Here is a 15,111-nt window from a genome sequence, read left to right as displayed (position 1 = left end):
TATTTCACTTCCGACAACAAAATGGGATGCGGATTTGAGCATCAGCACAGATGAAAGCTTCTGGTCAGAACTTTGTCTAAACACCTTTAAACTGACCAAAAGTCCAAATCTGCAGCTAATCCATTTCAAAACTCTACACAGAATTTACTACACTGGACAGAGGATGTTCAAGATGGGTCTCAGCAACTCAGACATTTGTCAGCACTGTGACGGTAATCTGCCCGACAATTACATGCATGCACTATGGTTCTGCACGCCTGTCCAGGCTCTCTGGCAGCAGGTATGTGCCGATCTATCAGTCTGGCTTAAGGTTTCAATCACAGCTTCACCGTCACTTTGTGTGCTTGGTGACACGAGTGCCATCGATGTAGAAGGAGGATTAGGCTCTATCATTTTCATAACTCTTTGCATTGCTAAAAAAACTATTTTAATAAATTGGAAAAGCAAGAAAAATATAAATATAAGTCAACACAGAAATCTGCTGCTTGATCATATCAGCTTGGAAAAAATGTCAGCCCAAGGTTCAAGTAACTTTGAAAGAATTCGGTCTCCCTGGTCTCCCATAGCTAACTCCATGACTTAGGGGGTGGGGGGCCTGGTCGTCGTTGCTCCTTGCCCTTCTGCCGTGGGCCGGGGTGGGGGTCGGGGCCTCCTGGTCTGGCTTGGCTTGGGGGGGTGGTCCCTTTGCCCGTGCTGGGGGGGTTGGCGGGGGGCCCTGCTCGGGGGGGGGCCAGCGGCGCCGGATGGGCTGTCCATCTACACCTGGGGCTGGGATCGGCCCTTCCCTGGCTCTGGGGCGGGACGGGACAACCCTCTTGGGGCCCCCGGTCGCTCTGGGTGTCATCCGCTTTGGCTGCGGGGTCTGGGGTGGGGTGGGGTGGGGGGGGTGGGGGGTCTTGTCGGCCCTGTCCTGTGGGGGGGCATTCTGGGGGAGGGGGGGGGCACTATTGGTACGGGGCAGGGGGGGTTGACGGGTCGGGGTCTCCGCTGAGGCCATCGGCGGTTTCCCCGGCCGGTTGGCTGCCTCGGTCCCGTCGAGGCCTGGCCAGAGCTCTTCTAGGGCCGGCGTCTGGGGGTGGGGGCCTGGGCTTGCTCCGGGGGGGGCGACGCTTTCTGGCTCCTCTCTCTCTGTGTGAGGTGGGTGGTGCTGGGCCTGGGGTGTCGCCCGCCCCATTCCCATCACACTCCCATTTTCAGCAAGCCACTCTCCAAAAAAAAAAAAACCTCCTGCCATGAGTGTCAAACCCCACATATCCTGTATAACAATAAACTGACTGCCAGAAGCCCTGTTGCTACCTGATCAGTCTGCGCATGCGCAAATAGAGATCGGATGCGAAGATGCGAATAGACATGATCTTTACGGTCGGAGTGTGTCTTCGAATGTTAATAATAATAATAACTTCAGAAATTGTTAAAATAAAAAATGTTATAATAATGAAAAAGTTAACTTTAATGTTGAAAAAACAGCAAAAGAAAAAGAAATGTTAAGGTTCAGGACTGCTAAGATCCTGCTAAGCACTACAAATGTTTTCTTCTTCTTCTGTTTTATTTGATGTCAGTTTAACGCACGGTAGGAGGATACATCGCCACTTACTGACTCTTTATGAACTCCGTTGACAAAGACACATTATTAATGGCTAAAGCGGGTGCAGCAGCTGCGTAAAATGCACTCACTTCTCCTCTTTTCCCATTGTCAACATTTAAAAACTAAAAACGATCAAACAGAAAGAATGAGTCCACGCATTTTGGCTGTCATCCTATCACGTATCATTGAGATTTTCATTGTCTGTGATGACAACCATTTATGATCATACAGTGTTGTATTTAGGAGACGTTCTTTTATTTTGAAAAATGCCGTCGGGGGAAGCTCTCCATCGTTGAGGAAAACATACATTCTTGTGTTCACGGAGTTATCCGTCGTTTAAAAAGGTTAGAACAGTCGTAAAGGAGGCAGAGCTGGCGGGAAATGTGATAAGCAGCTGAACTTTAAAAAAATATATATATATATTTTTATTTTTTGATAATGAATTACAAGACTTAGAATCTTGAAACAACAAACGTATAAAAAATATACAAGTTACAGGAGTAAATTTAAATCAATTAACTGTCGCAATCTCGGCCAAATACAGGAAGTGACATAATAGTGCTACTTATCGGGTAGCCTTTAGAGATCGGGTAGAGACAAACCCTTATTTCCTTGTATCTACTAAATAGCATTAAAAAGTTCATTTAAAATGACGAAATAGTAAAGAAAATACTAAAAATACATTGCTTATATTAGAAAATATTTATATAAAATTAAGTCTGTTTTTTTATATTTCACCAAACATTAAAATATTTTAATGCCGAAAAAAATTGGACATTTTCTTTGGATTGCGTGTTTAAAAAAAGCAAATAGACACTCCTTTTTTTAATTTATGGTTTATGACACATTTCTTCATAAATGTTTAATATGTTTTTGCTTAATAAATCTGTGCTTGTGTGAATTTAAACAACATTCACAGATTTAGCAGCTTTGCGAGAAAGAAGGTGCAAACTATAAAAGTCACAGATTTTGACTGACATTTCATTAAGATGTTGTTACATTACAATGTCAGACTGTGTCTCAATAAGTGAACGCCTTGTCAAATCCCATTTGTCTGAAAAGCAATTATTCTTCTGTCTAAATCTTTCTGTACCTTTTTGGAAAAAAATATAATAAGTTCATTTAAAAAAGGGAAAAGTCATGGTTTAATAAAAAAAAATATGGTTAATCTTGGCATTAAATATAACCAAAGCTTGGCTATAATGCATAAAAAATAGCTAAAAGAACAATGTAAAAATGTAAATTATATACTTATATAAAGAGAAAATGTTTTCCAAGCGTCCTAAGGGAAATTGTCAGCTTTTGTTTTAAATTAAAAAAAGAAAATTTCAATGATAATGTTAATACATACCAAAAAAAAAAAAATCAGATTTTATTCTAAATATGTTTTGCATAATTGCAGCTTTATGGGGGGTATCATTCTATTTTCTCTTGACTTTACTGCATAACTTTTAAATAATGTTTGGCATTAGAAGAATTTAGTATTTCACACTGGGAGCAAAGTTTCATATCCTGAGCCTGAGTGATGAGTCATTCGCAGTGTGCTGCAGCGGTCTTTCATGACTACAGGAATCACATACATCACTAGTCTTCCAAACTCTAATAACTGGGGGGGGGGGAAAACTGGTTAGCATGAAGGCGCTAGGAAGCACCAGAGGAAGAATTCACTTCTAATATTCAAATGCTCATCAACACTTTCAAGCATTTACAGAGGACGATAGATAATTACACACATTAGCAGCGTCTTGGTCAGGAGCCAAATCTGTTCCCTCCCAGCTTTACTTTTACGGAAAATTGAAGCACCGATATGTAAAATTCTGAAATTGACTGCAATCATTAAATATTCATCAGCACACTGCATATTTGCACCAGCCAGAGAGAGAGATGACGCTTCACAGCAGACTACCAGAATACTAACAACCCTCTCCCACCACAGCGCGAGCTAAGAAGATACGAGACATCATTCAAAAAACGAACAACTTTACAACAAATAAATACAGAACGTGAGAGGAAAATATCAGTCTGATTATATTTTTTATTTGCCATAAACAATGCTGCCCTCTTAGTGCATAAATCCATCACTAGAACTAATTTCCAGCCCCGAAGTGCACCTCTTCTCCGCTATACAGTGAGGGCTTTGCGTGATTGGCTGTGAACTATAATTAAAACTTAATGAGAACAGAAATCATGTCACCATTCCAATCAGTCTTCTCCTTTTGTACGAGGCTTTAAATGACAACGCTTCACCCTATCTTCAGGGCTGCATTAGCCTAAACCCTCTCAAGGGTAAAGGGATCACTCGTAGGTCTCCCAAATGAAAACCACCTCCAAGCCAATAAGCTGCAGCTCTATCAGACCAACACTCAGGCTTGGAGGCTTGGATGCAAAACAATGTTTTTCTGATGGATTATAATGGAAAAACATCAGCTTACATCCAATTACATCAATGAAAAGACCCACCCCGATCATTTTTTAAGCTATTTTAAAAGCCTTCTCAGTGGTCTTTTAATTACGAGAATGCCGTTTTTAGTGAGCGTTGATGAACACTGATTTATTTTACAAAGACTTCCGGGAAATTTCCAGTGCACTGGATTTTAGAAGTGTATAATCGGATACCCTGAAAAAAATGGCAAACACCCTTTATAGTGGACTTACCGGAGTGCAGTGACTGAATTCTGACAGTGTTTTTTTTACAGGTTTTCAGCCAGTGAAAATATCAGAAAAAAGAGTGAACTTTCACGTGTTTGTACAAAATCGTGTGCTTCCTGTGTTTGTCTTTGAATATAGAAGTGATTCACAGTAAGCTAATAAAAGGAGTTCCAAAGCCTTCCTTGCATTTTGCAGGAGCATCGATCAGTCCATTGATAACATATGAGGATCGTGCTTGATAGACAAGTTAGTAATGGCGTAGAAACATCCCAGCAGCAGAATGTGAACACAGACACACTGCATTTATACAAAAAAGCGAAAAAAATACGTACATAGAAAATGTAACAGACGAGACCACAATAGCAAAATGGGAATTGAGAGAACAAAACGTTACTTTAGCTTTAACTCAGCCTTTTCTCCACTTGGTTTTATGTAGTTTTTATTTAGACATTTAAAATGAAATACAATTTAATTTTTTAACTATATTAATGGCAATAATTAAAATACGTCCTAGTTTACCAGCTCTATAAGCTGAATAGCTTTATGAGTTTTCTGTGTTTTCTGTACAAACTGCTAAAGGCTTTAATAAGTTATTAAATGTCTCTTTATCAGACTGCAAAGCCTTACTATAGCTATCATGTCGAGAATATGCTTTACAATGTAATTAGATCAAATCCAAGAACATGCATTAATAACCTTGATAAGAAACATTTTAAGGGGAAGGAACTGCGTGAATCCATCGCTTAATAAGAGCTGATATTAAACAGAGACAGAAACTAAATTGTCCAGCAAGAGACATAAAGCAGGGCAAATGTTTTGACTCATTGAATAATTGACCTACCGTGTTCCATCCGCCTTCCAGCTCACTTTATATGGATTCTGTGAAAGGAAATTAAGGTTTTGTCTGTCCATGGACACAGGCTGGGCTCCGGGAAAACCAGACCTGCAAGAAAAGGGACGACATTAAAGGCGGGATTTTAATTAGGCGCTCATGTAATTAACGCACAACACAAATCCTCCAGCTCTTCTTTAGTGTATACAGTAACTGGACTGAGTGAGTCTGACTTCAGCCATAGACTACAGCTTGGTTCCAGCTCACATGAAATGAAGTCAATTCAGTCGCCATGTTTTTGCAATACTGACAGCCATGTTGGAGCCGAATTTCTCTGAATCAAAAATTTTTTGGGAACCACTTTCGACAAACAGGAGGGAGCTTGTTGGAAGTCCACACCCCTTCAACTTGTAGGCGGGGGATACAAAATCTGTCAAACGCTTCGTACATTGGACATGGGGGCCAGCAGGCTTTAAGCCATATGATTGGCCAGCTTATAACTTGCGCTACAGGATAAATATCATGAAGAAAATGTGATTAGCAAGAAAATGTTAAAAAAATAAGGTAGCAAAGCAAGAATGGTTATTCTGACAAATATAAATAATAGCTTTTTATTTCTAGAAGTCAATGGGATTTTGGCTTCTTGGAGCCTGTGGGTACTTCCTGTCACTCAGTCCACTTCTCATGTACAATCAGTGGTGTTTACATAAATGATGCAAGGAGACAGTCTGTAATAGGACAAAAAGACTAAAAAACAAAACAAGAATCCTTTCAATCAAACTGACAAGTACCAAATATAAGTCAGGTCTAACTTGAAAACCCGATCAAGCAAACTATTTCCCTTTTTGAATGTAGATTTCACTGTATGACCAGAAATGAGCAAAAGCTCAAATGTTCCAGCAGATGGAGGGGATTTCTGTGCAGTCTGACTGCTCTGCAGCAGGACTGATTCTCTGCAATTTCATTAAAATACAAGCCTACAGGAGCATATCACCCGAGAAGAGAAATATCTATTCCTGACTCTGGCAACTGCCTGAAAAAGTGTTAAGATCTTTAAAAAAAAAAAACATGAGACAGATGAGTCACTTACAACATAGCACACCTACATACGTATACTCATATACACACGGCCTCCCAAAGGGCCATGAGGAGGGCAATTAAGGAGTTTCTTACTTGTCCCACTCAGCCATCTTCTGACACATTCTTTGGATCTCTCCTAACTTGGGTTGGCTGGTGACCTGTGTGACGCCTTTAACCGTGATGCCTTCGAGAAATACTGCACCCTGAGGGGATAAGAGGAGGGAAATTGAAGGTTGAGTTTGGACGGATTTCAAAGAAACATTCATCGCCTCCCACACAAGTGAAAGAAAAAGCAGATTGTATATGACAGCGATAAAAACAGCTGCCTTTTATGCTGCATGGATTTCTAGGTGCAAAGACAAAAAAAGGGATTGTCAAAAATCACAATTTCCTTTTCACTTTCACATTTTAATACATTCCACTTAGAAGGGTCAAATTCAGATCATCTGTCGATCTATTCTAAAAGTGATCTTTTAGTTTATATTACGCTGATTTTAGATTAAATCAAAAAAGCCTGTGTCGTCTTCTAGGATGTAGTTCAGTATCACTCGCCTTCCTGTTTCTGAGAGCTCTCTGTTTACCCGCTCTGCCACTAGATGACAGCCTTTCACACACCCAGCCTAACATTACCAGTGCAAAAGAAATGGCGAGCAACATCCGAGTTATCCAGTCAGTAGAGTTTTGAACTACACACACGGGGAAAACGTACATCGATCGGGTGCATGGGAATGAAGCGGCGCAGGGAGCTTGTGGCTCTTGGTCCTAAATTACACCTCCACGACTTCACCGATGGCAATTTAACATGTGCTCCTGATTCACAACGATTTGAACAAAGAAATATTCAGAAATGCAATTTTAAGTCTAATTTTTCTTTATATATGTCCTCCATCGTCAGAAAAATGCTACAAGAACATGTCAAAAACACCAACAAAAAACAACAACACAATTTTCATTGGAGTGGATCTTTAAAAGATGAGGACAACTAGCGGTTAATGGATCTTTAAAAAGCAAATAACCCAAAACTAACCTCAAAAGACATCAGTTAATATTAGGAACAACTAAGAATCTTAATCATTAAATAAAATCCTGCTGATTTGTTTCAGTAAAAACTTATTTTATACATCTGCAAGCAAAAAATTATTGGAAGGGTGCAAAACCTTTTCACTATTAATTTAGTGACTTAAAGGATCATCATTGAGTCTAAGCTAAAAGGTGTTGGTTACAATTTGGATGTGTTGTTTCATCTATAGGAAAACATCTCTCTTTTAAATTAGAAAAATATATATATTTTCTCAGAGAATGTTGGATTGTACAAATTCTTCATGTTTTTTTCTTTTGAAGCATCAATTGAGGTTTTCAGAAACAAAAAATAAATAAAAATAAGGCTTAATCAAGAATTCAGTTTTTCTGAAATAGTTTCATTCTGTAAGTGGAGAAAAGCAGGGGTCCCACAGAGATTTAGCAGCTGAGTGTGCAGAACCACAAGGAAATATGAGGCAATAAATTAACCAAATGCTAAATTAAAACTTGCTTTCTCAGTCATATTTTTATTGCAAACCTCAGATGCGAGTCACGCTGTGGATAAACTGATCGTTTTAACCCAGTTATCAGCAGAGGACTTGCGAAAACCACCATATCAATTACGCCAGGACTGAATATAGCAGACATTTCTCCTGACAAAGTTTGACAGCCTCAGACTGGTCTGACTAATCAGGCTTTTCCTCAGCGGAACCCTTTTAGAGAGCCTTTTCTCAGCGCCTTCAGTTATGAACCATGGGTTAAAGCGAGTAAGAGGTTGAAGCTCTTCCTACTACTCTGTCCCCTCGGGAGAGGCCGTTTAATGCCAAAACTTGATCTCAATGCAGCATTTGAAACTATGTGAGTAAAAGTCAGACCTTCCTTTTTCTGCATTTTTTTGAGAGGTCTGTCAAGTTACTTGACAACTTGTTTGGTTTCCGATACATAACAGGAAGTAAGAACAGATGCTGAGAAGAAAACGGCAGCAGTTTTATCCAAAAAGGACAGACTTGGTGGTGGTCTTGCGTCTCAGAAAAACAGATCAAAATCCACTAACAAAACCAAAACACACGTCAGAGATTTCTAAAGAACGTTTAAAATGACTACAGGATGATAACTGGACGCACGGCTTGGTAGGCATTTTGTGGCAAAGAGTGAAATCTGTCAATGTTCTCACAATATGGGAAAGATATTAAGAATGTGGGCGTGGTTTATTAAAAACCGCTGTTGCCAAGGAAATCCCCAAAAAATTACTTGAGCAGAGTCTTCTAAAAATTACAAGGACCTGTTTGTCACCCTCAGGTGATCAAAAAATAAAATAGTTCCTGTGGAGATAAAACCAATAGAAAATACACTATTTAACAAAAAAAAAGGTGTGTTTGTTTTTTTTAAATAAATTTGTCATGTGCAGCTTTGACCAGTGGGGCAGAGGGATGGGTTAGCGGCATGTAGCAGCCCCTCAGCCTATGGAGGCGGGCCAAAAGGGCGGCAACGGTGGTGGGGCGTGGCGACTGTGGCATCAATTTTTCATTGGCTCCTTACTTAAACCAGACTCACTCTGGAATTTAAGCATTAGAATCTTACAAACCCAAGTTGATGCAACAAGGAAGCCTCCCACATAAACAGCTCTCAAAGCCACATGTGAGATAGAAAGGTTTCAGTTCATCCTCTTTCACATCTTTCAGAAGCCTTACCAGTTTTAGCTTTTCTTTCTTTCTTTTGCCAGGTCCCGACCCAGAGGAGCTGGGCCCCAGCTCCTGGCCAACAGCATTCCCGTCATCATCCACCTCCCCATCATCCTCACCAAAGCACCAATCAGGGAGGGCTGGCGCCGGAGGGGCGTCTTTCTCGTCCCCATAGCGACGGAAGAGCTCTTTGAGGTAGTCTCCCTTGTAGATCCCTGGAGCCCGGGCCAGGGTAAAAGTAGCCACAGCTGCCTCGGTGCTGATAACGAAGATGGAACAAAGATAAGGCCATTCAGAAAGATTTCATCTTTGACTTAAGAAAAGCTAAACAAAAAGAAGATAATATGAACCTAAAGGTCGTCTATATGTTATAAAATCATCAGAAACATTCAGAATGCTATTAGGTTTTTAAAGTTTGCTTGTACAAACAGATGCTTTTGGACTCGACCAAAAGCCAGAAAAACTGGGACAGCAGTTTTCCATTTTTCTTACTTTTGTACCATATTCCTATCTGACTTTGCTAATCCAGCTGCTGGACTTTCAAAAAAGTCCATTTAAAATGATCAAATATACGGTAATCCAGCCTTCTTTTCTAGTTATCACAGAATACCTCTAAAACTCATGCTGCTACGAGGAGTGAATCTTAGCAACAAATCCTACCAAAAATCCTAAATATGAGGTGGAACATCCGTCATCAGTCACTTCTCAATTACATGCATGAGCAATATTTGTTATAGCCACAAAAACAGAAACCAGCCATTTCATCAAAGTATTTCCTAATAACTTCATTTTTCTTCCAGAGTAAAATATTAGACTATTTCAGTTACAAAGGAGCTCCTGCAGAACATTGTTGGTTCACAGCTAAAGTAGTTTTACTCTGATTACCTCAAAATCTTTTTGTCAGCTTCGTTTTTTCTACCAGTGACCTTTAGGATCAGATTACATCAAGGCACTAAGAAAAGCCTTTTTACAAATGAAAAACACTGTTTTAAATTTCAAACGTAGTGAATTGACTGCATTCAGACAGGAACCTCCGAGGAAGGTTATACAGAGGCTTTATGCTTTTTTGACAAAATTTCTTTGCTATTCAAGTCAAATTTATGACACTTACAGGGGAGTGATTTATTGTTTTTAAGTATGGTAAGAGGCTAATAATTTTTGAAATGTTCATTATCAGGATTGAAAGTAAGTAAAAGTACATGAAAGCTTGGTGTAACCATTAAAACTCAACATAAAAGCCATTTTAATTCCTGTACAATTGAGAAAAATATATTTCAACATGGATGAGTTCAGACAATTTCATCCTACAACTCCTCCATCAGTGAAAGATGATTGAAACGGTGAAGGAATATTTATTTGACAGGAAACGGTGGGTGGTGGGACGGTTGAATTCAGCCTTTCGAGCCTCCAGAGTCTTTCTGAGACTGCTGGCTGACCTCTGACTAAACACACATCTTCACCCCTCCTGCTCAGCGGAGCTAAATTATTTATCTCTCTGATGAGCCTGGTCACGACTAACTGTCCTGTTTCTCTGTGAAGCTTTGTGCCAATTGATGCAGACAGAGCAAACCTCTGTGATATTAAATACACAGAAGATAGATGGGGAAAACGGGGGGGGGAACAAAAAAGAAATGAAAATTGGTTCAAACAAAGACTGACGGAGCTGGGAGTATAAAACCAGAGGGGGCTGTGTGGTTGGAACTGAGAGACAAGGATGACTGTGGGGGTTTGCAAATGGCTCTCCACGCTGTATTAATAATAGGAAAACCCTTACCTCCAGTCCATCTTCTCCACCAGGTATGCGCATATCAGAAAGCCTGTCCTGTTGAAGCCGTGCGTGCAGTGAACACCTTCAAGGAGAAAGCAACAGCACGACACTCAAAAGCAAATAACGTGCAGTCTTACAGAAAAACTGGCTTTTTATCTAATCTTTATCAAAGTAAATAATCTATACAATCATTTCATTCAGAATGACTGATGTCCTCTGGCATCAAAAGCTCCCTCTGCCATTTCAAATGCGGCCATCTTTTGAGCGTGGCTCTGCATCTCCTCTACGGGGGCCGTGTCTTTAAAGCAAAAATCCGACTACAAGCGGCTACTCAAAGGGAAAAGAGCTCCAGATGAGACATTCAAGGAGTCTTTTCCAGGTAAAGAGCTCAACAAACATGTTGGTTGTATTTAAGCCACATCTTCCAGATTTGGTGACACTTGTGTTAATAAAACACACATTTTTATCAACAGAACAGCATGACTTAAACAAAGAAATGTCCAAATAAATCACCCAACACTTCCCGAGCTTAAGAAGTTAGACCAACAACGTAAAATAGAAGCAACTACCAAAAGGGAGAAGGGGATTACATTTCCAGGGCCAAATGTTTAACTTGGACATGTGTGCTGCACAGACAGAGACATTTAATCACCAGGTGGCTAAAGACAGGATGTTGTTGAGATGATTTTCACACATTCTGCTCCAATTTACAAGCAAGGCAGCAGTTTAACATCAAGGACAAATCCAGACAAAGGGAGGCGCAGGAGTGCCCCCTGCTGCCAACAGCACAAAACTGCAGTTTAAAGAATGAAAGCTGCTGTATGATTTATTCCACGAAAAATTATTGTGCAATCACAATGAAAACACGTATATATAAAATATCTTCCTGACAACTAGCAAAGCAAAGCTGTTATTATTTCAAATATGAAACCTCATAGTGAGGTGGGCTTTACTGTTCAGGCCTGTAAGTGAAACATAAGCTAACATACAAATGTTGAAGACTTTCACATCTTTGCATCACCAAAATGCAAACACTGAGCCAACAAATATCACCTGAAAGACACTGATTGCAGTGAATGTTGAGAGTACCCTAAATATGTTTAAATGGTTAAGTTGCAGCAATCCATTAAAAAAAAGCCTTGCAAAACATTTGTATGTATAAACAAGAAACTGCCCAGATACCAGAACCTTTAATTCTTTATTTAGTTTTGGTGTTTTTTTTTTTATTCTAAAGTCGCCTGATTGTGTGTGATATAAAATATTTGCACTTCTAAAGCTCTATAAGTCAAGTTAGCTAAAAGTTCTAGTTCAAGTCTAGTTAAAAAGCCGAATTTCTTTAGCTGTGTAGAGTAGAATAAAGCAGACTTGGCATGAATTCAAAAGATGGATTTCTAATAAGATATTTATCTTTCTTGCCAGTGTGCACATATACTTCATTTATATTTAAAAAATTAATTGTACAGTTTTAAAGCGCGGTGGCGTACTGCCCCCTGCTGGGCAAGAAAGGTAAGCTCGGTTTCTCAGTCTGTTTCTGTTATTTTATGCCATAATTTAAATTCAAGACAACATTTATGTCAGGCATGTTATTTTTATTGGATAAAAAGATGCAAATTTAGCAGAAAAAGCCTAACATCAGTGGAGAAATAACAAAGACAAGCAAACTGTAAGTAATGAATGAAATGACTATGTGTGCATACAATGCAAGTTTTGCATTATTTTTATGGGGTTCGGGCTTAAGGCAATGAGAATGTTGTAAGAAAGTTAATGGTCTCTAAACAGTAAAATAACAGTAATTTTAACATCACGTATCTACAAGTTTGAAAATCTTGTAAAATAATTTAAAAAATAAGTGCTGCAAAATATTTTGAAGATTTCTGGTTAGCGGGGTAATAAGTGCTAAATCAATACCAAAAAGTACTTCATTAAACTAAATAAATAAAATAACATATTTACGTCTTACATGTTCATATTTAACCCAAATACTTTTAATGCATTCTTTGTTTCTTATAAATAAAAATTTAAAATCATTAGAAATTATTATAGAGCATTTTGTTATAGAGCATTTTGTTTATTGGGCTTATAATGACATTTATTTGTTCAAAAAACAAACATTAAAGAACATCCTCGCACCAGCTTTTACAGTATTTCTACACCACATTGAAGCCCCAGCTGCTTGAAAGCAAAACAAAGGTTTAAAAATCCAAATTACGATGAATTATTACACTCTACTTACCTATTAATTCAGAGGGATTCTTCTGTATAAAAAGCTCACAGAGCCTCGTGAAGGTCGCTGTTATTTCTTTTGAAGGGCATTCCCCATGCCTGAAATAAGACAGATTTATAATAATCAGGTACATTGTTGTTTAAAAATTACACATTTTGAATTTTACTTCATTTTCTGACATTAAATAAGCCTTTACCCTTTACACGCAAGCTTGACATATTTGATCCCTTCTTTTTCGATGTCGTTGCGATCGTAAAAGCGGTTAGTGTTGGTCAAATCCACAAGCAAACCCATTTTCACCTGGTGAATAAATAACACAATGAATGGAGCTTTCAGTAGGTTTAATAATTCTACGGCCAATGGGGCCGAATGACCTACTTTTAGGCTCTTTAAATGGTTGAACAGCATGCTGGGATGAAACCTGTTTGCCTCTTCAACTTGATCATCATATCTGGGACCCAACATTGTTTTCATCGGTAGGAATTTATCTGAGAAAAATGAAAAGACAGTTTAGTTCTAGTCCACGTGTAACCTTTTGTCGGAAACTAGATCTTATTCTTAAAACAAATGTTTGAATTCACTGATGGAACCAAAGAACTATTATTTGAAAATATTGTATTTGATATAAAAAAAAATGAAAACTGAGTCTGTATGATACTTTTACAGTGTCATAAAATATGAGTAGTTAGGAAAAAAAAGGCAGCTATGGCTTAAAAGGGAACATTTTAAAAAGTCTATACATTAAAACAGGAAAAATTGTCAATTAAAAACAATAAAAAAAACATTTAATCTTTGTTCTAGCTGACGAGAAAAAAAAAAAAAAAGAGTTTAGTCAAGGGGTGTCAAAATCCAGGCTCGAGGGCCACTGGATTGGGTCCAACATGTTTACCAACAAACCTGCCATTGAAACTCCTTATTGGATAAACACACCTGATCCAGGAAATCAGCAGCAGATAGGGCAGAATTTATGGAGGCCTTGAGTTTGACACTTTCAATTGCTTGATGTCAACAAATTGGATTCCTCATAACTCGGATGAAGAGGGCATTACGCTCTCAGAAAGAAACATTACAGCTGGTAAAAATTGCACATCAGTTGGGAGCCTGCTGTCTTGTGCTGTATGGTGTTCAAGCTGTACAGAAAGAGGCTGCATGTAGATGTCAGCTGACAAGGTTGTTGACAGTCCTCTGCCCTACCTGTCTGTCTAAAATGCATTACTCTCAATAAAGCCAGAGACAATATCAAAGACAACAAACCTCATGGTTCTCGTTTCCTGAAACTGTTACCCTCAGGTGATCCAAAACCCAGAGACAACTTCTTCCCTAAAGTTCTCAGTGGTTAATCTGAACTTTTAGCAGCTGCTTTGACCATTTTAACTTTTGCCTGCAATATCTATTTCAAGAATCACATGGATACTGGTCCATTTTTTCTTAGTACTACCTAGTGTTTTCCTTTGTTGTAGTGTATAGCATTTGATGTTTTCCTATAATTCATCTAATTGAATTTTGCTGTACATAATGGTAACGCTTCTATAACAGCTTGATTCATAATTTCATTCATTGATATTATCAAGTAGCATAACATCAATCACTGCTAATTTTGAAAAGGGTAAAGAATAGCTTTTATTTAAATTAATTTCTAATATGTATCATTGACAATTTTAAGGAGATTTCAGAATGTGAGCACAAAAAACAATAGAGTATTAATTATAAGATATCAAAATCTAATTTACCACAAACAGCTAGTTAGCTAACACGACAACAATACGGAATTAACTAGATTTAAAAAAAAAAGTTGTGTTCTTACTCACCTGCAATAATATGCCCTTTTCTGGGGCAATTAAGCCACCGGGGAGGGGGACCAGTGTGCGACATATTAGGGTAGGTTGTTAATAATTGCTTTATTAGATGCTACTCTGCGGCTGCTACTGGTAAACACCCCCAAGATCCGGTGTCGTAGTCCACTTGAGCACCGCGGTCGGAAGGCCCAAAGGCTTACTAGTTCAGAAGGATTATCCGATAAATCTAAATTCAATCCACATTCTGACAGGTTGCATAGCATTTAAATATTATATAGATTGTTAAATCTCAATACAAGCTGGAATCCACATAGCAGAGTAATAACTTTCATTGAACTTGCTAAATCTTGTAAATTAGCACGGGGTTAGCAAAAACTCCGTAGTCAACAAACGAGATAGCTAATTTCCGGTTGACCACAGGAAGTGGATGTGTTTTTCTTCTTCTGTTGTTTAATCGCAGTTGTTAGACAGCTTT

The 15,111-nt window shown here is 38.7% G+C and overlaps 1 protein-coding gene across 2 annotated transcripts in view; it reads right to left on the bottom strand.

Moving 5' to 3' along the window:
• Window positions 1-15,105, bottom strand: part of rngtt (RNA guanylyltransferase and 5'-phosphatase) — a 106,039-nt gene extending 90,934 nt beyond the window's left edge. Inside the window, exons 1-8 of one of the 2 annotated variants that reach the window (XM_023952891.2) lie at window positions 14,649-15,105; window positions 13,219-13,328; window positions 13,037-13,140; window positions 12,850-12,938; window positions 10,623-10,698; window positions 8,858-9,107; window positions 6,240-6,349; window positions 5,076-5,177 (exon numbers count right to left, since the gene is read on the bottom strand). In XM_023952891.2, coding sequence (XP_023808659.1) covers window positions 5,076-5,177; window positions 6,240-6,349; window positions 8,858-9,107; window positions 10,623-10,698; window positions 12,850-12,938; window positions 13,037-13,140; window positions 13,219-13,328; window positions 14,649-14,712 — 905 coding nt within the window. In that variant the 5' untranslated portion in view covers window positions 14,713-15,105. The remainder of the gene's footprint in view (window positions 1-5,075; window positions 5,178-6,239; window positions 6,350-8,857; window positions 9,108-10,622; window positions 10,699-12,849; window positions 12,939-13,036; window positions 13,141-13,218; window positions 13,329-14,648) is intronic. The other variant, XM_078942908.1, reaches the window with a different exon arrangement.
• Between the last annotated feature and the right edge of the window lie 6 nt (window positions 15,106-15,111).

The sequence above is a fragment of the Oryzias latipes genome, chromosome 24 (assembly GCF_053564925.1).
Source record: "Oryzias latipes strain Hd-rR chromosome 24, Olatipes_Hd-rR_3.1".
In the NCBI taxonomy this organism is placed as follows: domain Eukaryota; kingdom Metazoa; phylum Chordata; class Actinopteri; order Beloniformes; family Adrianichthyidae; genus Oryzias; species Oryzias latipes.
The sequence above is the reverse complement of the archived record's forward strand: the minus strand, read 5'-3'. Positions and strand labels throughout refer to the sequence as shown.